A 27,516-nucleotide genomic window follows, 5' to 3' on the forward strand; every position below is an offset into this window, starting at 1 on the left:
CCACCCCACCCCTGACGTCTTTGCCGCTTGACATTCTTTCACGGAAGACACGCTTAGCCATCATCGGAACAGCCTGCCTGAATACCGCGCTGTTCAACCCCACAGGAGCCACGGCTACGCCGGGATACATGCTTCCTCCTTGTGACGGCGAAGGAGATGCTACAGCTGGGGGGGGTCTCCTCCCCCACCTCCCCCCACCCCGCCCGTCCCGCCTGCCTGAGCCGATCCCACACGGGTAGCAGGAAGGGCCAGCCGCTCGCCCCCACCGAGGCCCAGAGACGCTCCGAGACCCTCTACCTGGCTGGCGGAGCGGGCGGCCACCGAGATGCAGTCCAGGAGGTGGTGCCTGCGGGTGAAGAAGGCCACGATCTGCTGCCAGCGCGAAGTCGCCCCCGGCTCCTCGGGGAGAGCCTCCGCCGAGCCCTTCTTGGCCCACAGCCTCTGCTTAGAGCCCCCTGAGCAGGGGCCAGATCCGGCGTTGCCGCCCCGACTGGCACGTGAGTAGAGGAGAGCATTGTTGCCAAATATGTAATTCATCTTAGCCGCCGCTGCCGCCGCCGTGCAGGTGGTTGCCAGGCAGCCAGGCTCCCTGTCTGCTGCCCAGCGAGGGAGGAAGGTGGCAGATCAGACCGACAGCTGGCGGACAGGCTACGGCTGCATCACGGGCAGGAATGGGGGGGTGATGGGATGGGGGGGGCAGCCGGCAGGCCTCTCGCTCTCAGGGTGCTTCCGAGGCCCGCTGCCCCATGGCTGCCTCCCTCGCTGGAGCCTCGGTGCACCTGTTACTTCTCCAAGGGAGACCTGGCCGGGTGGGGAGGCTGGAGGGCAGGGAGTGGATCACGCCCCTTTGTGGCCAGTAGCCATCCCTGAAGTCTTGCCGAAGCCGCCCCCAAAGCAGGAACCTTGCTCTTTGTTAAGAATTCTCTCGGGGGGGGGGGACGAGGGGGATTCAGTCCGGGAAGCAGGCAGAAAACCGGGCCCCTTCTTTCTGGCTCCTGCTCCTACTGCTTGCTCACCGCCACCACCAGCATCCATCAGACACAACACTCTCTGTCTCTGTCTCAGGGGAATGCCTGAGAACACAGACACGCGCGGGGTGGGTGGGAAAAGCATCAGGACCACAGCGGCGTCATCACAGCTGCTGAGTTAAAAAGCCAGCGCTGCCGCATGACTCTGCGCCCAGCCCTTCTGGAAAAGGGGGAAGAAGCAGGCGCTGCAGAGGCATCCAGTGCAACAGCCCCCCAGGTTTGCTGCCCGAGTTAGGTTATTTGGAGAGAACCCCTGGAGGCGCCAGAACTCATCCCTGGCATTATTTCAGGGATTTCCTCCAAGACGATCAAAGGAAACGGTTTTGCTCCTCATATATCTGGGGCGTGGGGATAGGGGTAGGGGTAGGATTTACTGCACACACACGCCCCTGGAAATCTTCCTTGATAGCCAGAAATTGATTACAGGAACACCTATTTGGAAGACGCCCTTTCCTAACTCTCTCTAACTGCCCTGCCCCAAGAGGCTCCGAAGCCGGGAAGGGAGGCCTCCGAGTTGGCAGACGACGGCTCTTGTAATCGGAGAGCCGGATGCGCCACGGAAGGGACACCGGGAGCCAGAGTCCAGCGGAAAACCAAGGCAAGCCCACAGGAGTTTTCACAGCAGCAGGACCTCCTTGCCCCTGCTTCTGAAAGGGTGGCGGATCTGCTCTGTGAATCCCGGGGTGAAGAAGCATGGCCCTGACAAGGCGGGAGAGACGCCTGGGCACGAGCGGGATGGAGGAAGGCCTGGCCAACTTCTTTTAGGGAGAGCTTGAGCGCCTCCCAGAGCAGTTCTTCAGACACCAGGAATACAAATTCATGCCCCCCCACCCCAATATTTATTTCCGACAGTGAGGAGAATCCTGTGCAGCTGAGGAACCAGGTATGAGACAAAATACCATCAGCAGGATCCAGTGCCTCTCTGAGGGTTCTGTGGCCCCTGCTTTGAAACCGATCTCTAGCGTCCCGGGGGCCCCAGCCGTCCGAGGCGGGCAAGGTCAGCATCAAGGGATTGGGGAGCACCGAGTAGACCCACCGCTCTCCCTCAGGTCCTCGGGAGGAGGAAGAACGAGGTCAGCAGGTTTCAAACAAACAAACAAACCACCACTTGATCCAGAACGGAGCATCCTAGACCTTTTGAGGTGCTCAGGAGGTGGGAGCATCCTCAGGCTTATTTCTCAGGCTGCCCGTTTGCTGGCAGGGGTTGTCGGGCTGCTCCGCGGGCTCTTTACGGGAATGTGTGGATCGCCCGCCGTTGCCCAGGGCGAGGCAGGCCAAGGCCGTTCACTGAACGTGGTGGCAGATTAATAATGCAGAGGGTCCCTCCGTCCGTCCAGAGGGCTGAGTCCCTCCCTGCGTGCCTCACTCGGGTCTCCTTACCTGCTTTCTATGACACTTCCCAGCAGAGGAAGGAAGACCCTGCTTTCACGAGACCAATGGCTTCACAAGCGCACACCTTCCAGCTGGCTGTCAATTCTGGTGCCCAACAATGTGACTCCACCAAAGGAAGCTTCTCAGTCAAGCCCTCCCTCTGCAGGGGACAACCTCACCCACAAGCAGGGACTCATGCTAAAGGGACCCCCTCCTTCGCACCGGTGCCCCTCGTTACTGGAAAACCTGCGGTCAGAGGCACCCCACCTCCCAGCCAAGGGACTGGAGAGTCTTATGTCGTCCGGCCGCCCTTCCCCTCCCCAGCTGGTCACGTTTTCTTCCCTGTTTCACAGCCTGTGTCCTGGACTCTCCTCCCCCTGCCATGCATGCCACCAGGAGGCCAACTGCCCACTCAGCACCTGCCAGGACTACTTCGACGTCACGTTCTAAGGCTGCAGCCTGGTGACAAAAGCAACCTGCACAAGGTAAAACAAGCAGAGGCCTGCCCATCTCGTGCTGCTTCCCAGAAAGAGAAAGCCTTACATTAACTATCCAGGTGTAGAGCTGAACTGCTAAAGCATCCCACCGGGAGGGTCACGCTCCACCGCTCAGTAGCATCAGTAGAAAAGCAAACCCCCGTGTGGCTTTCCTATCTCCCACTCCCCACAAAAACCACCACCATTAAAAAAAAAAAAGCCCGCCAAGGTGGCCACGGACACAAACAGACCAAGGTTGGACCTAAGTGTTCAGACTTTCTAATATTATAATCGGGCCTTCTTGGTGGTGGGACGCCCCCAACTTTTCCCACATTGGAGGTTGAGAAAGAAAACCCTTCCTTGATTTTCAGCATTTAAAATCTATGTGCCGTCAAGTTGGAACCAATGTATAGCAACCCTAACAGGGCTTTCAGGGCAAGTGAGATATTTAAGTGGTTTGACCAGGCCCACCTACCCCGAGTGAGCTTCCATGGCTAAGCAGGGTTTCGAACCCAGGCCTCCTGAGTCCTAGTCTGTCACTCTAGCCATTACACTACACCACACCACACCAGAGGGACGTGGTGGCGCTGTGGGCTAAACCGCAGAAGCCTGTGCTGCAGGGTCAGAAGACCAAGCAGTCGTAAGATCGAATCCACGCGATGGAGTGAGCTCCCGTCGCTCGTCCCAGCTCCCGCCAACCTAGCGGTTCGAAAGCATGCAAATGCGAGTAGATAAATAGGGACCACTTCGGTGGGAAGGTAACAGCGTTCCGTGTCTAAGTCACACTGGCCATGTGACCACGGAAGATTGTCTTCGGACAAAACGCTGGCTCTATGGCTTGGAAACGGGGATGAGCACCGCCCCCTAGAGTCGAACACGACTGGACAAAAATTGTCAAGGGGAACCTTTACCTTTACCTTTACACCACACCAGAGGAAAACCATTCTTTCATTATGAAGTCTGGATATTACAATGAAATAAAAACAAACAAACCAACAGCACGTGGACAGATATATGCTGGACAAATTCTAATCACAAGACAAGAGAGGACTCATGTCCACAAAACCCCAAACAACTCAAGGATAAGTCAAGAGGTGAAAATAATCCTCCTCAATGCAGAGATTCAGTCTCTGCTGCTTGGAATAGTTCTATCGGTATCCCTTCTACTCCCAGTGGTTTATTTCTTCCAAGTGCTCTGACAGTAGCTTTAATTTCACTTTCTAAAACTGTATGTTTTTTATCACAAGATTCTTCTGCAAGGAATCTAGCATACCTTAATTTCCTCTGTATAGTTTTTCAGTAAATTATTTCCACTTTCTCTTTATTTTATCTTGGTGAAACAGTACCTGTCTCAGTGATCTTTCCACATCCCTAGTCTAGTTTTAAACTGTCCTTTAATTTCCTGCAATTTACCAGATGATTGGAGGACAGCTACAATATCACAATCTTCAAAAAGAGCAAAAAAGGAGGAAGCAGGGAAATACAAACCGGTCAGCCTGACATCAATTCCAGCGAAACTTCTGGAGGAGATTATAAAGCAGTAACTCTACAAACACTTTGAAAACAATGCAGTAGTAACTTGAGCCCAACATGGATTTGTCTAAAATCAATCTAGACTAATCCTATCTCATTTGTTTAATTGGATACCTCCCTGGTAGACTGTGGTCAGGGGGATGCTTTAGACATTATACTGTATATCTTGATGTCAGCAAAGCCTCTGACCAAGTGCCCCATGATAGTCTGATGAGCAAGCTAACGAGGTGTGGGCTGGATAGAACAAGTGTCAGCTGGATACACAACTGGTTACAGAATCAAACTCAGAGAGTACTTATCCACGGGTCCTTCTCCAACCAGGAAAAGGCAACAGGAGAAGTACTACAAGGCTCCGTCCTAGGCTCGGTGCCCTTCAACCTTTTTAATCAATTACTTGGATGAGGGAGTGCAGGGAATGCTTGTCAGATCTGCAGATGACACAAAATTGGGTGGAATAGCTAAGACCTCGGAAAGCTGGAACAAAATTCAAAAAGAGCTGGATAGGCTGGAACCAGTGGGCTGGAAACAACAGAATGAAACTGAACAGGGATAAGTGCGAAGTTCTGCACCTAGAACAATCAAACATACTGCTACAAGATGCGGGATATTTTACTCAGTAATACTACGAGTGAGAACGAGCTTGAAATTGCTGTAGACCACAAGCTGAATAAGAGCCAACAGTGTGATGTGACTGCAAAAAAGGCAAATGTGGTTTTAGGATGCATTAACAGAAGTAGAGTCTGTATTCTTAAAGGCTTTCATGGCTGGGATCTAATGGTTGTTGTGGGTTTTTCGGGCTCTTTGGCCATGTTCCGAAGGTTGTTCTTCCTAACGTTTCACCAGTCTCTGTGGCCGGCACCTTCAGAGGACTGGAGTAGGAACTCTGTCTGTGCTCTTCTGTAGTTTGCTTGGGAGTGGAGTATTTTCTACACCACAGCACATCTATTCTTCCCATGTATTTTAAATTCATCAGGTTAGTAATGCAAATTTATTCCTTATATGAACTTCAAATTTATCAAAAAGGTTACTTAATTTATATTTTGGCACTATGATCTTTTTAGGGTTGTTCTTGAGCTTCACTCTAATTTCTGACATTAGCAATTCAAAGTCAACACCACAATCTGCCCCTTCTTTGATGCAGACCTTAATGTTACGAAGGGGTTGGTGTATGTCAGAAAATCTGAGAGCAATGCCTTATGAGTCTGGTGTTCCAGCAGGGATCACCGAAGGCGGGAATGTTCACTGAGGGGGGCACCAGGCTAAGATGCCTCCGCCTTCTTCAGGTGCAACAGCTGCATCAGAAGAAGAAGGGAACGGGAGAACAGAGAATATATATCGCAGACAATAGCGGTGACACTGAAGCAGACTCTTCTTAGCCCTGCACAGAAGGCGGCAAGGGTAAACCACAGCTGAATATTTCTTATCTTGAACACTCTGCAAGGGGACAATCCAAAATGAAACAAGAGACGAGACTCCCGGGCTGGAAAGCACGCAGCCAGCTTCCGGGGGGGAAGAACCAAGGACAACAACACCTCTGCAGTGATGATGCAACTGGATCAGAGCCGGACATTCCTACAGGCCCATCACCTCTGTAGCTCGAGCCTTTTCTTCTAGTGATGCCGCTGTTGCACCTGAAAAGGGGGTGTGTGTGTGTGTGTGTGTGTGTGTGTGAATCTCAGCCTGGTGTCTTAGATTTGCCCCTTCCTCCCAGGGGGAGCCTTGCGAGGAGTCCAGCCTCCCAACAGCAACGCTCTTGGCTTTTCCCTGATGCATCTAAGCCTCACCCCTTTCAGGCCCTCTTGAGGGAGGAACGCCATGTGTGGTGGGGGGGGGGGAGGAGAATGCCTCCTGATTGCCAGGGAAGGAATCCTTGACCTGTGGTGGATCTCTGGAGCACTCAAAAACCATTTCCAGCCATCCTTAAAAGGAGGAAGACAACCATCTTAATATATATCCCACTCAGCTTGACAGCCGGTGAGAGCAGAGGCACAGCACAAATCGATAGGCAACAGACCACCAACCGTCACCTGCCACGCTGCTCTGGCTTCTTCCCCCACACAAAGCAAATGGCATACTCTCTGGAAATCGTCCCTCCGAGTGTTCCAAGCTGGTTTAGTGGTCAGACCTGTGTTCGAATCTTCCCCTCAGCCACGGTAACTAGCTGGAGGGTGGAAAGGGCAAAATAACATCTTTCTTTGTATCTTGTGCATCTTGAAAATCCTACCGGAGTCAGAAGCCACATGAGAGCACAAAGCACCCACCAAATCCTCCACCTCCCAGAAGTGAAGCCGCTGAGCTGTGCAAAGAGCCAAGGAACCCAGAAGGTCCGCTCCAAAGCATCCTGCACAGCTGCTAAGACACCAAATGGGAGGGAAACAGCTTCTTCCTGAGCCTATTCTAAAGGCCTGCAAATCCAGGGACCGTTGCAAAATGGGCCCTTCCTGAGGTTCAGCTGCAGGTGAGATTGAACAAGCCAGCCCCTCCAGCTATCCCACCTACCAAGAAGTGGAGATTGAAGTGCCGGGATGTCCGCACCTGCTTCAGGATCCTCCTGCCTGCCTTCTGAGCATGCCACGTGGAGAGAAACATGGCGCCCTCCCTGCCAGTGGCTCCCCAAAGGCACCGAAACAGAAGAGCCTCTCACGCGGCCAAGGACTCAGCACCACAGAAGAGGCAAACTGCGCCGACTGGCAGATGGGGACGGGAGGGCTGCTTTCCTCCCACCCCCACCCCCACCCCCACCCCCACCCCACTGCCAGTCGCATTAACACAACCTGATTAATCCAACTTTCATCCGCTCTGTTCGTCTGTCCACTTTAGGTTTTCTGATTATGCCGATTCAGAGAGAAGAGGCACTGGGGTTGCATCCGGCAACCACGAGATACTCTGCTTTGAGCTATAACAGGAACGGCACATTACCTACAAACGCATAAAAATGTGGATGCTGTTCTTAATCCTTCACAGAAACATACATACACACACACACTGCATTCAGACTCCTAAGGATTATGGTCCCAAAGGGGATTCTTAACCATGTCTCCTGTAATCCGTGACAACTCACACCGAAATAAATTTGTCAGTCTTGACGATAACATAATTGTTCTGAGTTTTTCCACATCAAAACAGACTAACACAGCTACCTTTTTGAAACCCTAATCACGTTTTTCCACCTAACCACGTCGCTAGCAATGCACTCTCTTGACATCTGGGAACCTCTAAAACAAAATGACAGAAAAGAGTTTCCTGAACAGGAGCGCTCAGGTCCTGCTCCTTTGCACCTTCTATCCAGGGGAAGTAGCCGGCCTCCTGTGAGCAGACTGGGGGGCCAAGAAGACCGAGGCTCCCCGAGGAGCAGGACTAGAAACACCGGGGGGGGGGGGGGGAGGCAGAAGAAAAGCTGCCCTGGGTATCATGGACAGAGACTGCCTACGGGACTGGCCGCCTTCTTCCCAAATGCCAGGCACCGCCTCAATGAAGAAAAAGGATTCCATCACGGAACCTCTGTGTCGTTCAACTAGATAGGCGGGGTAATAAATGCCAATAAATGCAATAAATAAATAAACCCCAGGAAGAACTCGGTGGCAGGTAAAGACAAACAGACCGGGCTTGGCCAAAGTTGTGGCGGGCTATCTGTAGCCCCGTCCCTTCGGTGCCTTTGAAACAGGGGGTCCCGCAGAGCGCCAAAGCTTTCGCAATGCACCACGTCCGGCCTGTGGGGCGTCCCGAAAGTCCTTGTCGCTCTTCCTGCCATCATCAACTAATACCGTGACCGCGTCCGAGACGTTCAGACTCCTTGGGGGCAGGAGGGAGCGGGACTTCCAGGCCCCCTCCCACAGTGGCCCCTGAGGCGAAGCCGGAATGGCAAGATCACAAGATCGACTGAGAAAGGGGACGCCTTCCATGGGGGTCATTTTAGAAGAGGCAGCCGCCGTTAGTCTGTGCCAGCCTCTCAGGCGCGTTAAAGATTAACCGCTATTTTTTAATGTCAGCTTTTCACGGGTTGAAGAAGTGGACTCATCCACGAAAGCTGTCATCAAACTACAGCAGTTAGTCTTTAAGGTGCCACCCATTTTATTTGATTATTATTTTTTGCCTTCTTTAGTTTTCGTTTTGGTTTTGGCCCGATGGGATAAATACAGTGGTGCCTTGCTTAACGAGGATAACCCGTTCCAGCGAAATCACTGCAGAGCGAAATCCTCATTAAGCGAAATAAAAAATCCTACTGAAATGCACTGAAAAACCGTTCAATGCGTTCCAATGGGCTGAAAACTCAACGTCCAGCAAAGCTCCTCCATAGGGGCGGCCATTTTCATTGCCTGTATAGCGAGGAATCTGTCCAAAAACACAGCGGGGAGCCATTTTACACAGCGGGCGGCCATTTTGAAGCCGCTGATCAGCTGTTTTAAAATAGTCGTAATGCGAAGAATCAGTTCCCGAAACAGGGAACCGATCATTGCAAAGCAGATGTTGCCTATTAAAACATTATTTTGCAATCGCAAAAGCAATCGCAAAACAGTCATTGTATAGCGGTTTTGTCGTTTAACGAAGCAATCGTTAAGCGAGGCACCACTGTACGGGGCAATCCCCTTGTTCTTCCTCTCTGGAATGAGAAAGGCAGAGTTCAAAAGAAATCAGGCAACTTGGTCACCAGTCCCTCTGCTGCAGGATACTAACTCCCGAATAGGAATTGGGAAAAGGTCCTCTGGTGCCAAAGCACTTCTACCTCGCAGGATGAGGCCAGTCCTGTATTTTTTATTTGCCCAGAACGGCAGTAAAGTTTTCAGGACCACTTCCCTCCAAGGAATGCCTATACAGCCCGGTGTTCAACATTAAGTCCTAAAAGTAATCAACAGGGCAAGCTGGCTTAGAATGAGGTGGGAGAGGGAAATTACAATCACCAAGGGGAAAAAGGGGTCAGTCTCATCTGCCTCAGAGAAGACTCTGCCTAAGCTCCCCATCATCACCACTCAAGACAGCATCCCTCTTTTTTTAACAAATACAGGCAGGAGGGAAATTTTACAGCACATGTTTCTGTTTGTTGCAGTTAAATGCATGTCTGGACTTGCAAGAGGATGGAAATGTGGAGAGGAACACCGAGGACCATCTGGAGGCAATTCAGAGCTCTAGAGGCAACATGGCCACCTAGTGGCATGATCCTTCATCATCACAATCATCAGCAACAATCACAAATAAATGCAAACAGTAAAGAGAGAGAAAGATCTGGTGCCACCTTTGAAATTAAAGGTGCTACAAAATGTGAGGTTCATTGCATATGACCAAAACGACAAGTACAGCAACATCTTTAAACATTGCTTCCTTACAATAATAATTTATTGTCATTGTAAGTATATACACATACAACGAAATTCACAGACACCCAGAGACCAGACACATGAACACACATAAAATTCCCCAAACACTCCCCACCCACTAAAAGTCCCCCACTAAAAATTCAAACATCTACACCGCAGACCAAGTAACACAGTCCAACTAATTACTCACTACTGGTGGTCTTTAAGCTCATTATTAATTGCAATTATAGCTCTGGGATAAAGACTATTGAGAAAACGTGTGGTCTGAGTCTTAATTGTTCTATATCTTCTGCCAGATGGTAACAGTTCAAAAAAGCTATAAGCAGGATGGGAACAGTCTCTCAGGATGCTATGTGATACAAGGGAAGTATCCGGAACTGGTTCAGGTGATAGGCCTCCCCCTAGTTTCTCACCTGACCAGTATGCAGCCTTTTTAAAATCTAAAGTGGAGGCCATCCGCCGGGACCTCTTTCCTTTTCTGAACACAGTGAGTCGAGCAGAGATGTCCAGCGCTCTGTCTTGCCCGGTAACTCTTGACTCCTTTCAGCCTGTCATGCCTGATACTGTGGCCACCACCTCCTCCTTGGACCCTTGCCCGGCCTGGCTAATGAAAGCAGCCAGGCCGATAACAGCTGAATGGGCCACAGCAATAATAAATGAGTCTTTCCACCTGCCCTCAAGGATACACTCATTAGGCCCATAAGAAAGAAACCTAGTTTGGTGGCGGACGAAATTGGCAATTATAGGCCCCTCGCCAATGTTTCTTTCACGAGCAAAGTGGTGGAGAGGGTGCTGGCCGACCAGCTTCAGGCATTTTTGGATGAAACAGATGCCCTGGATCCGTTTCAGTCAGGCTTCAGGCCGCGCCACAGTACAGAGATGGCATTGGTCACCCTGTACGATGACCTGTTGAGGGAGGCCGACAGGGGCAAAATGCCTCTGCTGGTCCTCCTCGACATCTCGGCGGCCTTCGATACCGTTGACCACGGTATCCTCCTGGGGAGGCTCTCCGAGTTGGGAATCGGTGGCCTTGCGCTGGCCTGGCTCCGCTCCTTCTTGGGGGACCGCCCCCAGAGAGTCCAGCTTGGGGAGTGTGTCTCGGCCCCATGGAGTCTCAATTGTGGGGTCCCACAGGGGTCGATCATCTCCCCAGTGCTGTTCAACATCTATATGAGGCCGCTGGGAGGGGTCATCTGGGGATGTGGGGCTTCGTGTCATCAATATGCTGATGACACCCAGCTCTACATCTCCTTTTCACCTGATGCAGGTGATGCCGTCCTGTCCCTTCAGCGCTGCCTGGGGACCGTACTGGGATGGATGCAGGAGAATGGGCTGAGGTTGAACCTGGACAAGACAGAAGTTCTAAGGGTGGGTGGCCCCGTGGTTGGCGGCTTGGGGGACTCTCTCACGTTGGGGGGGGGCGACCCTGGCCACAAAGAGTGGGGTCCGCAGTTTGGGCATACATCTGGATCCGACGCTCACCATGGAAACGCAGGTGGCGTCGGTAGGCCGTACCACCTTTTTCCATCTTTGGCGGATTGCCCGGCTGCGACCCTATTTCAACACGGGGGCACTCACTACCTTGGTGCATGCACTCATAATCTCAAGATTAGACCACTGTAACGTGCTCTACGTGGGGCTGCCTTTGAAGCTGATGCGGAAACTTCAGGTGGTGCAGAATGCTGCGGCCAGACTCCTTACCGGAGTGAGAAAATACCAACACATTTCTCCAACGCTAGCCGCATTGCATTGGCTGCCCATCCGTTTCCGCGTCGACTTCAAAATTTTAATGCTTACTTATAAGGCCCTAAATGGTTTAGGACCTCGATACTTGGCGGAACGCCTGCTCCCACCTAGATCTACCCGGATCACCCGCGCGAGTCAGGAGGTGAGGCTGAGGAGCCTGACGCTGAGAGAGGCCCGGCAGGAGAAGACACGAAACCGGGCCTTCTCGGCAGTGGCTCCTCGCCTCTGGAACAACCTTCCTCCAGAGATTCGTGCGGCTCCTACGCTGGGTGTTTTTAAAACCCAATTAGAAACACGGTTATACATCCAGGCCTTCCCTCCAGTCAATTCCTGAATCCTTTTTCTAATTTTCCTTATATTATTTTCTTCATCTTCTGTGATTGTAATTATTATTTTACGTTTATGCACATTTTTGTATATTAACTGTATTTTATTTTTATTATATACTGGAAGCTGCCTAGAGTGGTCTGCTAGTCCAGATAGGCGGGATACAAATCAAATCAAATCAAATCAAATCAATCAATCAATAAAGGGTTCTTCTATCTTATCCTTGTGGTTTGTCAGGTTTACAATTAATACTAATTATGTGAATATTAATTAACAGCAATGAAGGAACTAAAAAAGATCCTGAAATGTCCAAGATCAAAATCACCCACACTCCTATCTTTCTGGACAGGAAGGAAAGTTAACTGGGAGAAAATGGATTCTTTTGAAGTGTAGTGCTGGAGGAGAACCTGGCAGATCCCCTGGACTGCTGGAAAGACAAACAAGTGGGTCCTACATGAAATTATGTCCAGACTCTTTCAAAAGGCAAAAATGAATAAACTGAGGCTGCTGTAGGTAGGGAGATCATGGAAAGACATGGCCTGCTAGAGCAAACAATAATGCTAGGGAAAACTGAAGGCAACAGGAAAAGAAGAAGACCAAATATGAGATAGACTGACTCCAGAAAGGAAACCACAGGCTTGTGTTTGCAAGAGCTGAGCAGGGCCATAGAAAACAGAAGACTTTGAAGATCACTCATTCATGGGGTCGGCATAAGCTGGGGTTGACTGGACAGTATATACTGTAACAACAAACAATACAGTGGTGCCTCGCTTAACGATTGCCTCGTTTAGCGATGAATTCGCATAACGATGTGTTTTTTAGAAAATAATATGCCCCGTATAACGATGTTTCCTATGGGCGATTTTCGCTTAGCGAAGTTTGGGACCATGCTTCGCATAACGAATGCGATTTTAGGTCCCCTGCTTCACTTAACGATTTTTTTTTTCAATTAAAAAAGTGTCTTAGAAGGGTCAAAAACGGTTCTAAATGCTTGGATTCGTTAGAGGACCCCCTAAGTCATGTGCAAACCTGATTTGGCTTTGATCTGACTTTTCGTTAATTTATGGTTAATTTTTTTTCCGGCCCATAGGAACCAATGGACCTGTCAAAATCTGACAGCTCCATGCTTTCCTATGGGGGAGAAAACAATTCGCCATAAATTAACAAAAGTTCAGATCAAAGCCAAATCAGGTTTGCACACGACTTAGGGGGTCCTCTAACGAATCCAAGCATTTAGAACAGTTGCTGAGTCTTCATTAATTTTTTGTGAATTTTTTCTTCCCCCATAGGAAATAATGGAGCTGTCAGATTTTGACAGCTGTCAAAAGTTGGGGGGAAAAAATTCACCCTAAATTAACGAAAAGTCAGATCTAAGCCAAATTACATTTGCACCCGTTTTAGAAGGTGCAGAAGCTATTCCAAGCATTTAAAACCATTTTTGCCCCTTGTATGACACATTTAAAATCGCAAAAATTGACTTCGCAAAGCCATTGAAATGTATTGAGTCAGCTTCAATACATTCCAATGGAGGAAACATTGTTTCGCTTAGCGATGTTTCCTATGGGTTTTTTCGCTTAACGACGGCAATCCGTTCCAATTGGAACGGATTAACCGGTTTCCAGTGCATTCCTATGGGAAATGGTGTTTCGCATAGCAATGGTTTCACATAGGGATGTTTTTTTTGGAATGAATTAACATCGCTATGCGAGGCACCACTGTATTAATGTTCCTATTACCTTCCTAAAGAATATAAACTTTGAATACAAGAGAGGAGAAAAATAGGTAAGAAATAAGGAAGGAGAAAGAAGAATTGGGTACTCATGGTAACGATGGTTCTCTGAGCAGCCATCCATGTATCCAGACATGGATGGGGTTTGAGGTGGTGCCAACGCCACTTCGGAAAGCTCCAGAGGGAGCCCCAGTGACGAATGAGCGCATCTCTTTGTCTAGACCGCACAGGCGTGGCTCTGCTCTCCGCCACAGGGCAGGAGGGCGAAAGAAGAGGGGAGGTGGGCACGTTGTGTGGATACATGGGATCACCCCTCGAGGAGCCATAGTTACCGTGAGCAACCCATTCCTATTCTTCATGGTGTCCACGTATGCACACAAAAGGGGTGACTGTCCAGCTGGAGTTCGGAGGTGGGAGTTACACCAGAAGAGAGGGCAAAAAAGTCTTTCCAAACGAGGCAGTCCAATCCATGATCAAATCTACGACCAATTCTGTAATGGGTGACAAACGACAGCGGCTTGGACCATGGAGCTGCTTGGCAGATCTCCTGTATAGTTATGCTGTGTATCAAGGCAGCGGGGGAGAAGAGTCTGCTGGTGGAACGGTGTCTTTGCTAGCTCATAAGTTAGGACACTGGGTGCACCCTTTTTTGGACCTTGGTAGCAGAGAAAAGAGGAGAAGGGGACGACAGAGGACAAGATGCTTGAACAGTGTCATCAAAGCAACCCACATGACTTTGACCCAGCTCCGGGAGGCAGTGGAAGACAGGAGGGCCTGGCGTGCTCTGGTCCATGGGGTCACAAAGAGTCGGACACAATTAAACGACTCAACAACAACAAGCAGAAAAAAAGCCTGCTTGTTTGTCTAAAGTCTTTTGCTCTTTCTATGTAGAAGGCAAAGGCTCTCCTGACATCGAAAGAGTAGCGTGATCCTTCCACGTTGCTCTGCAGGCGAAGGATAAAAGGCAGGTAGAAGAAGAGACAGAGACATTTGAAAACAGGACACCACCTTGGGTAAGGTGGTTACTGTATACCCGTGTGGAGAGTGACCTGGAGAAAAAATAATGTCAGGGGAGCCACATCATAGGGCTGATATCTCCGTGGCCCAGTGGGCAGATGTGAGGACCACCAGGAGTGCTCTCTTGAGTGTTAGTAGACGGAGGTCCATTGTCACTAGTGGTTCGAAAGGATGTTTGGTGAGTTGAGGCAAGACCAAGGATCGTGCAAAGGTCTTACATCCGTATAGGCACTCTGAAGGCCTTTCAGAAACTTTTTCACAGTTTTATCCCTGAAAAAATGGAGGATGGCTGGTGTGTCACCATGACTGCAAAATCAATGTTATAGAGGAAATGGAGAGTCCCTGTTGCTTAAGGTGTCGTAATAAAAGCCAGAACGATGGAGCGAGAAATTGGAGAGTACAGCAGATTTTGCCAGGACATGGAGAATTGGGATTTTCTCCAGCTACAATTATAGAGGGAGGTGGTAGAGGCTAGCCTAGCCTGTTTTAAGATGTTGGAGAAGAGATAGAGGAGACTCAGGGACTTGGCGCTTCGACAGGGATAAGTGCAAAGTCCCGCACCTTGGAAAAAGAAACCAATTGCACAGTTACAAGATGGGGAATACCTGGCTCTGCAATACTACAAGCAAGGAGGAGCTTGGAATTATCACAGATTACAAGATGAGTATGAGCTAACAGTGTGATGTGGCTACAGCCGCTCAGAGCGGTATAAATATACCAGATGGGCGGGATATAAATAAATAAATAAATAAATAAATAAATAAATAAATAAATAAATAAATAAATAAATAAATAAATAAATAAATAAATAAATAAATAAATAAATCAATCAATCAATCAATCAATCAATCAATCAATCAATCAATCAATCAATCAATCAATCAATCAATCAATCAATCAATCAAATGTTATTTTAGACTGATTTAACTGTAGTTTCCAAATCCCACGATTTGGATTCCTGCACCGAGCAGGGGGTTGGACTTGATGACCTTAGAGGCACCTTCCAACTTCACTATTGTATGATTCTATGAAGGAATGAAGCTGAGACTGGTGATCTTTGAGGGTGAAGGCAATGAAGCTCTTACAAATCTTACAGGACGGGACTAGGTGGGCTTCTCTTAAGCAAAACAGACATGTATCATGCCCATCAAACTGAGATTTTTTTTGCCCAAAATGGCACACTTTTTCATCAAGGCAGAAGCCATAAACAGCTAGAAAAGGCAACAGCTATTAGCGGGGGGGGGGGGATAGAGGGAAGGAAAAAGGGGCAATTGGTACTAATCTTTCTTTCTTTCTTTTTTAGGAAAATGAGTAAAGAAAAAGTTAAGAAGGAAAGGCAGAAGATTTACCTAAAGATGATGCAGGTAAGTAAAGTTGAGGCTCCAGAGCAGTCCTTCACGTGGCTGCCGCAATGGATTAAAAAAAAGACTAAAGCTACACTAAGCAGCGGCAAACACAGAACTGAGGGAGGGCTGTTAAAGGCCCCAAGAAGCAATGTGGGAGAGTAGGGTCTCTAACAGTCTTTTTCTGCTCTGAGGTCCAGAATGTTTTGAGGATTCACACACGCGCAATGCAATACCCATTGGTGTGAATTCACGAAGACCACGCACCTGCGTCAGCTGATGGGAAGCAATACTTCCAAGAACGTAAGGCTACAGGGACAGCGGGGGAGTTCTCACCCTCCAAACAGATTCCCTCTCCTGCGTAAGGAGATCCAGCCACCCTGGCAGTAGTTTTGAGGGTCTGTACCTTGTGCTCTGCCAGGGAGGCAGAACAGGCCTCTCCATGGGGGGCATCCTGCCCATGGCGCTGGCCATAATTCCCCGGTCTGAGCTGGCCAGGATGTTATTGTCAAGGGTTGAAAGGCTGGATGCAAAAGTGTTAAGAAATGATTAAAGGAGGTATAGAAAACCAGCTTTGAAAATGAAAGTGCCTTCAAAATACGGCTGTGAAATTGCAAAACCATTTCTCAAGTGTACCAAAACCATTAGCTAGCTCCAGCTGAGCAAGGTCCGCAACATATAAACAATCTTGGCAGCTCAATGAGAAGTCTTGGTTATTATGGCTGGCGAACAGAGGCGAGGTACAGTACCCGTGTGGGGTCGTTGGCACGCTCTGTCGTTTCAGTGCCTTGGCGTGACAACTGATCCGAGTCCTGTAAGAATTTAGGATTTCAAATCTTTGATGCTACTGGACTGTGATTGCGTAAACTGTGCAAAAATCGTTACGCAAAAGAAAATTCATTATCAGCATAAGTGCAGCTTGATGGATTGTAGACTGCAGAACATTAAGAGTTAAAAGATAGGCAACAACAATACAACTCCCCACTGGAAAAAAAAGCATTCCTGGATCTTTAAACACTTGGGCTTACAAAACCTGCACATTAAGTTTATCTGTCTATAGTTAGAAGGAAAGGAAGACAATGGGTAAAAGTTGTTGTTGTTAAAATTAAGTTGCTTACATCTATAGAAGAGAATATTTTAAAGCTTAAAAAGTATACAAATATTACAAAAGAGTCAAACAAATACCACACTAAAACAGTAAAACAAAATAAACACCAAAAACACATACAAAACAAGGCACAATAAAAAATCTATTTAAAAAACCCTCTTAGGCAGCCAGTCACTCAGGGAAAGCCTGCCTGGGGAGAAAAGTCTTTGCCTGCTTGCGGAAAGAAAGCAAAGATGGAGGCCAGCCTAGCTTCCCATGGGAGGGGGTTCCAGAGTCCAGGAGCAGCCACAGAGAAGGCCCTTCTCCTGTGTCCCCACCATGCATACCTGTGAAGGTGATGGGACTGGAAAAAAGGCCTCCCCTGTTGATCTTAACAGCTTGGGCCCAAACTGTTTAGGGCTTTACAGGTTAAAACCAGAATTTTGAATTGTGCTCAGAAACACACGTGTGTGTGTGTGTGTGTGTGTGTGTGTGTGTGTGTGTGTGTGTGAGAGAGAGAGAGAGAGAGAGAGAGAGAGAGAGAGAGAGAGAGAGAGAGAGTGTAAGATATCCCTGTAACAAGCCCCATCTCTGGGCAGTTTGCAATTTAGTTATGCAGGCTATACATTGCCCCCACCCCCTCAGCAAGCTTGGTACTCAATTTACTGACCTCGGAAAGATGGAAGGCTGACTAAGCTTGGAGCTGGCTACCTGAATCTGCTGGAATCCAATGCAGGTGGTGAGCAGTCTTGCCTGCAGGACTGCAGTTTAGCCACTGGCTGCAGCAATTTGAACCACCTGAAGTTTCCAAACAATTTCCAAAAGCAGCCTCATATCAAGTGCATCACAGTAATCCAACCAGGATATATAAAGAAAAAAGAATAAAATGAAGTGTGCTGCTTAATACCAGGCCACAGTGCTAATCTTGAGCTGAAACAGCTTCATCAGATTTAGATGGCAAGGAGAGGCAGAGTTGGGTGTCATCCACATACTGGTGACACCAAAGCCCCCAAAACTCCAAACAACCTCTCCAGGTGGTTTCATGTAGATGTTAAATCACACAGGAGACAAAACAGAACCCCGAGGGACACAACAGGCCAACAGCCAGAATGTCGAACAGAAATCCCCCCCCCCCAGCACTACCTTCTGAGTTCAGGAAGTTCCGGGGCCACCAAATCCCATCCCAAAGAGATGGGCCAGGAGGGTCCCACAGCCGATGGCACTGGAAGCCACTGGAAGGCCTCATGCATTCCCCCTGTCCAGATCCTAGTGCGGGTCATCCACTGAGGCGACCAAGGCACTTTCTGCCCCATAACCTGGCCTGAAGCCAGACTGAAATGGATCAAGATCATCCGTCTCATCCAGGAACCCCTGGAGCTGAGAAGCCGCAACCAGCTCCAGCACCTTGCCCAAGAATGGGACGTTGGAGACTGGCCGGCAATGACCCATTCTTGTGGGACTGAAGGAAGGTTGATTTCAATAAGGGACTTACTACTGCCTCTTTTAAGCCTGGTGGGATCCTATCCTGCCCCACGGAGGCATTCCCCACCCCTCGCACCCGCTCGGCCTGTCCCTTTCTGGCAGCTTCTATGAGCCAGGGAAAGCAAGGGTCCGGCAGACGTGCGGTAGCCATTATTCACCTCTTTCTCCAAGGGACCCGATCAGATCATCGGGCTGCGGAAACTGATAATTATCCAGGAACAAAGGACCAGCAAGGGCCACGGTTATATCCACGGGACCTGAATCAACTACAGCATCCAAGTCGGGGCGGATCCGAGTGATTCTGCAAGGATCTCTCTCTCATGCAAATTATTCACAGAGAGCCACAGCATGGCCTGCAGACTCTTCCTGCGGGCCATGATGGAAGAGACCCTCGACCACTTGAAGAAAGCTCCCCTGGGCAGCCGCAAACAGGGGGCAGAGAAGCATGTCTTCTTCACCGCCGCCACGGCCTTCCAAGGGGCCCTAGCCTGTGTTCAGTCAGATTCAAGGTTCCCTCTAAGGCAGTGGTGTCGAACTGTGGCCCTCCAGATGTTCTTGGACTTCAACTCCCAGAAGCCTTCACCACCACCTCTGCTGGCCAGGAAGCAACAGGAAGTCTAAATCCTACCAAATCCTGATCTGTTCATGACAACAGAACGGCAGGGTTCCTCCTCCACACCCTGCTCACCAGCTTCTATCCAATACAGAAAGCCAGGTCTAAAGTGCAGGGATCAACCCATGGTTGTCATGGAGGTCATAAAGTCCAGAGCTACTCCTGAGAAAGCTTCCTTGGCATGATGTTCAAGTCCCCCAGCACAACAATCCAAGTGGATTTCAACACCACCCCTGAGACTAGTTCAGTTAGCTCACGAGTCTGTTGAGCAGCAGGATAGGAAGCATACCAACAGAACCTACCCCCTATTCTGTCCCAGGCTTCCACTTTCTAAAACACACATTCAAACCCAGAAAACTGGAGCGTGTTGACACCTGGTGAGGGGATTCACAACAGACCACAGCAACACCACCTCCCCGGCCCAGGTCTTCCTTGCTGCCTGCACAGAAACCGGTGGTGGACAAAGCTGGGTGAGACTGACACCCCCAGCCTCATCCAACCAAGCCTCTGTAATGCACGCTGGATCGGCCTGCTCATCCAGGACCAAATCCCGGATGACTTTTGTCTTCCCCTTTACTGACCTGGAGACAGGACACATGCAAAGGAGGCCTGCATCACAAATCCAGATCAAAGAACCACCACCATGTAGCTGCACTACAACAGGCTTCATTTCCAGATGCTGACAATAACAATCAAGATGGATTTTCCTCCATAGATTTTAATGGGTACGGCTGAGGTAACAATTTAGAAAATATCTTTGTATGTGTGTTCTTAGCATGCTTAGAAGCTAAGAAACACATTTACTCCATATATTCTTACTTTTAACAAAGTGAATAGTTCTCTTGCTTTTAAAATAAGATTAAACATTAGTTAAAACGACACTGCTTTTTATTTTTAACAATTTGAATAGTTTAAACGTTCTATTCTCTGTCTTTTGTTTTTAAATGTGGCTTATTAGACTACGAGCTCTTGCATTTTTAGAATGCAACAAAACAGTCTTTTTTCATACAGTGGGGTCTTGACTTAAGAACGGCTCGAGTTAAGAACATTTTGACTTAAGAACTGCTCTCATAGGAAAATATTGACTTGACTTAAGTACTTAGATTTGAGTTAAGAACTGAAAAAAACCACGTGGGAGGCAGGAAAAGTGCAAAATTTGAACTTTCAGTTAACTGTTGGCCAGTGAAAAGGGTGTCTGTCTGCTTCCTCACTCCTCCCAGCGTTTAGAGAGTGGATTGGGAGACAGTCTTCGGACTGCCTGGTACTGCCTGGACTGTATTTTCCCTGCCTTCCCTGAACCTTTCTTGACCTAAGAAAAAAAGAAACAAAATATCCCCCTCTAGTGGTCGAAGGCGGAATAGCAGCTTCCCATTAGTTTCTATGGACGGAAAAGAGCAGATACGGATCAAATGGTTTTCAATGCATTCCTATGGGAAATGCAGATTTGACCTGAGAACGTTTTGACTTGAGAACCGCCTTCCAATACGGATTAAGTTCTCAAGTCAAGACCCCACTGTACTTTATTTGCCTACAACCAGCATCTCTCTAAGTTGTGCAGGCATGCAGGTGTGCCCAGACAAGTGTGTGTTAACGTCCAGTTGCTTCCAGTTGCTGCCACACCCCACACACAAGGGGCGCAGCTCCCAGCCCAGCACTCTGGAAAATTAGAGGGACTGTTGCCTACAACTTAAGTTCAGTTTTCATATATTTTTAAGTATTTGTGACTATAGTTATCTTCAGAGTCATACATCTTTTGGATGTTTTCAGTAGCTGAAGTATTCTTGTGCACATGGAACATAGAAGCAATATACATACAGGCACTCCTCACTGAGACCGCTTGGATTTAGTCTTTATGACCCTCGTAAATCCCTTATTTATTTGTTTGTTTGTTTGATTTATATCCCGCCCATCTGGTATATTCTACCACTCTGGGTGGCTAACAATAAACATATAGTATATACAGTGGTGCCTCGCATAGCGAACGCTTCGCTATGCGATGAAACTGCACAACGAGGGGTCCCGGGCCATCGCTGGAGCGTTCGCTCAGCGATGGCCCCTATGGGCTTTTTTCGCTATGCGATGATCACGCGGACGCGATCAAAGCATAGCGAACAGCTGATCGGCGGTTCCAAAATGGCCGCCGCTAAAACAAAATGGCGACCGCTGTTTTGCCTCGCTAATGAGGCATCCAAAATGGCCGCCGCAATGGAGGAAACGGTGAGTTTTAAGTCCATGGGAACATATTAAATCAGTTTTAATACGTTCCTATGGGCTTTTTTGTTTCACTTAACGATGGATTCGCTGAGTGAGGGTTAATCCGGAACGGATTAACCTTGCTAAGCGAGGCACCACTGTACAGTCAAAACAATATAATATCCCTGCTTGTGTCTTCGCCACACCCCCTTCTCAACTGCAGGTGATTTATTACTCTCTTATGCATTATAAGAGATGTGGTGGCGCTACGGGCTAAACCGCAGAAGCCTGTGCTGCAGGGTCAGAAGACCAAGCAGTCGTAAGATCGAATCCACGCGATGGAGTGAGCTCCCGTCGCTTGTCCCAGCTCCTGCCAACCTAGCGGTTCGAAAGCATGCAAATGCAAGTAGATTAATAGGGTCCACCTCGGTGGGAAGGTAACAGCGTTCCGTGTCTAAGTCGCACTGGCCATGTGACCACGGAAGATTGTCTTCGGACAAATGCTGGCTCTTTGGCTTGGAAATGGGAATGAGCACCGCCCCCAAGAGTCGAACACGACTGGACAAAATTTGTCAAGGGGAACCTTTACCTTTACCTATGCATTATTATTGCTCCTCGCTTATCAACCAGTTCGCAATGGCAGAACTCAATTGTTAAGTGAGAAGTGCATGTAATTTGTTGTTGTATACGTGTTTAATTTTGATTTTGTAATTATGTTCATTGTTTTAAATTGTTGTTTTATATTATATTTGTTTAATGTGTAAACCGCTCAGAGTGGCCTTGGCAACGAGATGGGCAGTATAAAAGTCAAATAAAATAAAATAATTGTAGAATTATACAAGATGATGTTGGCTGGAATTATTGCAACAATGAAAAGAATACACTTTGATACTCAGGTGAATTTTGATTTGATTGTCAAAGACTATTTAGTTTCATTCTGGAATTAACCCTTTACTAAGATAAATGCCACCTGCGACAAACACAGGCTTCTGATTTCTTTCCCAGGAGGTCTATAAAATTTTGCCCGACTCCTAGGGAGAGAGTTCAGGTGTCCTCTTCTATGACCGATTGGACACACCACCAGACTCAAGAGGGAAGCAGGCCAGGCATGCGCAGTAGGGATGGTGGAGCTTGCTCCAAAATGCGAACTGCTCAGCTGTAGAAGGTCCCAGAATGCTTTGCCAGGTGCAAGAAAACCCACTGGCATCCATTCCCAACGTCCACGAAGAAGGACCCTTCTCTGCAGATCTACCAACACACACTCACAATATATCTTTTGAAAGAACGGAAAGGCACCTACCTTTACAGGGGAAATATGAGAGTGGGAAACAAAGCCATGGATGTTCTCAATCTGCGAGAGATTCTTCTCAGACACCTGCACGAGCTCGGGAGATATTCCTTCACTCGGAGCCTGCGGGGAGCTGCTGCTGTGCACCACGGAAGGCGTGTCCTCATCTGGACAGCGGTATTTCTGCAAGAGTTCACGCAGACGGTTCAGGTCGGTTATCTTGCATGGCAGCTGCAACAAGGCAATGGGCTCCCACAGCCCTGCAGCCCCACCCTGGGCCTGCCCCTCTTATGGGCAAGGGCACCCCCCCCCCCGGGTACCAGACATGGCTGCAGGTCTTGCTGGCGCTTCCAGCCCCCCCTTTACTGAGAGCCCCTCAGGGCTGCCTCCCGCACAGTGGCTTTCAGGGCAGCCAACTGAATGCCAGCACGCAGAAGGCAGCCCCGAGAGGCTCTCCAAGAAAGAAGGAACGAAGGACAAGCAAGGAAGCAAACAAATAAGAAAATCACCAGGTTCCTGACAGCTATATTGCAACCGTTCCATTTATACAGTTTGTACATCATTTTTACCCAATGTGTTGCTAATTTTATCCCAGGAGCTCAGTGTTTCTCCTGAATACCTCTGCCTTTTCATCCTTCTACTTCTTTCTTTATCCTATTTTCAAGGCAAAGCACGTTGCACTATAAGGGATTACAGTACATGGGAGGCATAAAAATAGACCTGAGGCCTCAAAAGGCCGAACTGCTTGTGCACTAAATATATAGCAAAGGAGCGATGTTTCTCTAAAAGCAATTCTTCCCTTTCACATCTCAAAGTTCAAGCCACTATCACATTAAAAAACATCCTTCCAAATCTAGAGAACAATCTTGTCTATTATTTTTAATGCCTTTTAATACAAAGTAGTTTTTAGCATGGCTTAATTCTCTCTCTCTCTCTCTCTCTCTCTCTCTCTCTCACACACACACACACACACACACACACACACACACACACACACACACACACACACACACACACACACACACACACACACACACACACACACACACACACACACACACACACACACACACACACACACACACACACACACAAAATACGTAAATGCTGACCGAAGCAAGTTAAAATAGGAGTGAAAAAGAGAGGTTATTTACTTGTAACTCTGGTTCTTTGCATGGCCATCTGTGAATTCACACAAATGAGTTTTAGTGCATCTGCGCAGAGAACCTTGAAACTTCTAGAGCTTTAGCACGTGTTGTTCGAATCTCCTTCCGGTCACGTTTGCCCTGCCCATGGCACAGAGGTGCCTCAGTTCTGTAGAACAATCCGCCGCTGCCCAGCATGCAAAAAGGCATATGTGACGGACAGAATGGAGGATGGGCAGGAAGTGTGAATTCACAGATGACCCCTCGAAGAACCAGAGTTACAGGTAAGCATCCTCCCTTTCTTCTTCGTGGTCTCTGTGAATGCACACAAATGACTAGCAAGCTGACTTACCAGGAGGTGGGACGTCACGATAGAGAAGAGGCAAGGACAGCGAGACCCAAGGAGGTGTCAGCCGTGGCTCGGACCTCCAGCCGACCATCAGCGGCCAAAGTGAGGGGCGTAGCCCAAGGGGCCGCTTTGCAAGCATCAGTCAGGTCACCCCTCTTAGAAATGCATGGTGCTACAGCTCTGGTAGAGTGAGCATGGGAAGGGTACTCAGACAAGGTTAGATGCCAGGCGAATTGTGGATACAATCCATTTGGAGATGCCTTGAGAGGTGACTGTGGAGCCTCTAGAATAACCATGACAGCTGATGAAGTCTTTCAGACTTCCAAAAGGAAGCAGACACGCCGGATGTCCAAGGAATGTAAGGATCGCTCTAAGTCAGTAGTAGCCAAAGGGAAGAATGCAGGGAAACAAACAGGCTGTGGTGTGTGAAAATCAGGCACCACCTTAGAAAGGAATGACCTTGTCAGGATGGAACTGCAGAAAAGTTGGGCCACCGTGAAGAGCAGAGAGCTCACTGGCTCTAGGAGCTAAAGTGATTGCGACAAGAAAGGCAGTTTTCAAAGTTTAAAGGCTCTCTGGTACAGTTCCCAATGGTTCAAATGGAGGTCGCATTAAGCAATTGAGCACTCGTTGGATCAACCATGGAGGAGCAGGTGGTCTGCATGGAGAGCAAATATTATTCAAACCACGGAAAAATTGTTTGAGTGTGGGATGCCAAAACACCGATGCAGAGTCTGAACCCTGAGGCTGATGAGCGACTATCGCCACAATATACACTTTCAAAGTGGACCGTGAAAGGCCATGCTGGAAAAGGTGAAGAAATTCAAGAACAGTGTCCAGTGTCATAGGAAGGATGGATAGGTTACGGGACGACCCAAATTTGGAGATACTGCAGCCATTAATATTGATACAGAAGCTGTGGAAGGCAGAAGACGTCGACAGCTGTGGCTTGGAGGGTCGTGAACCATGGTTGGCGGGGCCACCACAGAGCGATCAATATGGCACTAGAATTGTCCCGCTGCAGTTTGATGGTAGTGCATTGCAGAAGTGGAATGGGTGGAAAGAGATGGACCATGAAGGCATTCCCTATTGACTGAAGTCCGATCCTTGCCCTTGAACAGTAGTACAGAGGGCATATTGCGTTGACAGAGGAAGTGAACGCATCCACTTGTAGGGTGCCCCAATGACAGCACAGAAGTTGAAACAAATTTTCATCTAGCGACCACTTGTGGGTGCATGACTGTAGTCTGCTGAGGTGTTCCGTGAGTGTACTGTCCTCCGTAGAGATTTGGACTGCAACTGGGTAAATGTGGTGAGTGTAGCACCATCTCCACAGCTCTGTCAGGGAAAGGAGAGAGAAAGAGTGTGTTCCGCCCTGCTTGCTTATATACAGTAAAACTGGCCAGTGGCGTTGTCGGTAGCAACTTGAACTGCACGTCCTGTGAGAAGGCTCTCGAAGGCACAGAAAGCTTTGATGACTGCCAGAAACTATAAATGGTTGATGTGCAGACTCACCGCAGGGAACCATAGGCCATGTATGGTTGCATTGTTGCAGTGGACTCCAGAGTCTGTGGGACTGGTGTCTGTGGTGACTTGAGCAGACAAGCGAAGGGACTTGAATGGTCTGCCTATGCAAAGATCGTGAGCGTTGGGATGCTAGTTTTGTCGTGACTGTGAGAAGTTTGGAAGGGCGATGAACCATGTGGTCGCAATCTGTGAGATACCGTGCCTGGAGTGACTGCATCTTAAGGTGGGTATGTTGGACGACTACATGAGGCCTAAGAGGCACTGGGCAAAATGAGCTGTGAAAAGTGCACTGGGTGCAAAATAGTGGAGTAGAGATCAAAGGCTCGTTCTTCTTTCACTTGGTAGGAAAGCACAGCCCTAGGTCGAATCGATTACTGCTAGTATGTGCAAGACCCACTGTGAGGGTTCTAGAACTGGCTTGGATAAGTTGACGGAGTCCTAAGTTTGACAGAAGGGACAGAGTCAGGTTGACGCTATGACATGCCTTGGTGCGATATGGAGAGACCAGGAGCCAGTCGTCCAAATATGGGAAGATTGTCACGCCTTGGGAGGCGGAAATATGCTACCACAGGGGCCATGGCACAGTTGACAAGCCAAATGGAAGGGTCTAGAATTTGCATGTCGTTCCCTGGAAGGTGAACCTGAGAAATCTGTGGTGGTCCAGACGTATGTTTATGTGGAAGTAGGCGTCTTTTAAATCTATGACTGCAAACCTATCGCCTTGTTGAAGTAGTGGGATGGTACTGTCCAAGGTGACCACAGGAAAACGCTATGGGGTGATGTAAAAGTTGAGGTGGCGGAGGTCTAAGATGGGCCCGTAGCCCTCCATCCTTCTTAGGGACTGCAAAATATCAGGAGTAGAAACCGAGAGCAACATCTGCCTGTTGTACTACTAGTGATGGTATCCTTGTGCAGAAAGGAGCTGATATCCTCTTCCAAGGCGGGGGAGGGGGTGTTCCTGAAGATCCCAGTTGGCTGGAGATAGTCAAATTCAATTGTATAGCCTGAGGAGATGAGGGTGAGCACCCAGGTGTCTGAAGTAATGCTTCACCAAGCATGGGGGGGGAAGCACCAGTTGTGTGTGGTAAGTATGTGGAACCGATGGAGGGGGATGAACGTAGGGGTTGGGAGAGTCAAAGATTATGTTTTGTCTTCCTCTCAGGTCTACAGGCAGACAAACATGGGAACTGTCTGGTGGAAGGTGAAAGTGGATGAATTGGAGGCATGTGGACGTTGACGCTGTATCTGAGGTCTATACTGCTACAGTGCGATGCCAAAAATTACTTGAGTGGTATTGCTGAGCATTATACGATCTTCCTGTTCTCCTCAAGTTTTAGAATCTCATCGGTCTTATCAAAAAGACCAAGGCCATCAAAAGGTAGGTCTTCGATTCTAGACTGAGGATCATCGGATATACCGCAGCCATGCATGACGTCATAGGGCTATGGCTGTGGCCATCTGCTTAGAAGCAGCATTCACAACATGGCGTACTGCTGTCCTTTCCTGGCAAGCAAGGGTCATGGCCTCTTGTTGACCACGAGAGCGTAGGTCTTCAGAAGCAGCCTGGAGAATAGGTAGTGCTATCACAGCTCTATAATTAGCGGCCCACACAGCATCAGGCAAGGGGAGAGGAGCATTCTCATCCCCAGATAACAAGTCAAGCCATATTGTCTCCTGTCAAGGCTCTTCAGTAGGTGGTGGAGGTGGTATTGGTTCATCTGCAAGGCTTCCAGCTTTATTCGAAAGGGAAGGCTTCTTTTTCTTTCTAGGAGCATCTGTTGGTGTCGAGGTGGCCGAATGATTCAATGCAGGTTTTGACATCGATGTCGAAGGCTTAGTTTCAGACTCTGGTTTGGCCTTCTTAATGGGCTGGGGCAGCCTCAAGGTTGGACAGCAGGTCTGACAGCCAGGTGGAGGCTCTACAGGTGGGGCCTGAGGATCCATAGTCAG

At 48.6% G+C, this 27,516-nt stretch overlaps 1 protein-coding gene and 1 long non-coding RNA gene across 14 annotated transcripts in view; one reads left to right on the forward strand and one right to left on the reverse strand.

The window, feature by feature from the left end:
- DLG1 (discs large MAGUK scaffold protein 1) overlaps positions 1-27,516 on the reverse strand; it is a 120,051-nt gene that overhangs the window by 59,394 nt on the left and 33,141 nt on the right. For 10 of the 13 annotated variants that reach the window (XM_072996432.2, XM_072996431.2, XM_072996433.2 and 7 more), the window contains one exon: positions 22,558-22,728. In XM_072996432.2, coding sequence (XP_072852533.2) covers positions 22,558-22,728 — 171 coding nt within the window. Of the gene's footprint in view, positions 1-297; positions 553-6,907; positions 7,103-22,557; positions 22,729-27,516 lie in introns of those variants that run through there. The other 3 variants (XM_020808549.3, XM_072996438.2, XM_072996439.2) reach the window with 2 other exon arrangements.
- Positions 380-9,625, forward strand: LOC144587949 (uncharacterized). The gene is made up of 2 exons (XR_013543217.1): positions 380-497; positions 9,453-9,625. It is a non-coding gene; the product is annotated as an uncharacterized LOC144587949 (long non-coding RNA).

Source organism: Pogona vitticeps, chromosome 3 (genome assembly GCF_051106095.1).
Source record: "Pogona vitticeps strain Pit_001003342236 chromosome 3, PviZW2.1, whole genome shotgun sequence".
Taxonomy (NCBI): Eukaryota; Metazoa; Chordata; class Lepidosauria; order Squamata; family Agamidae; genus Pogona; species Pogona vitticeps.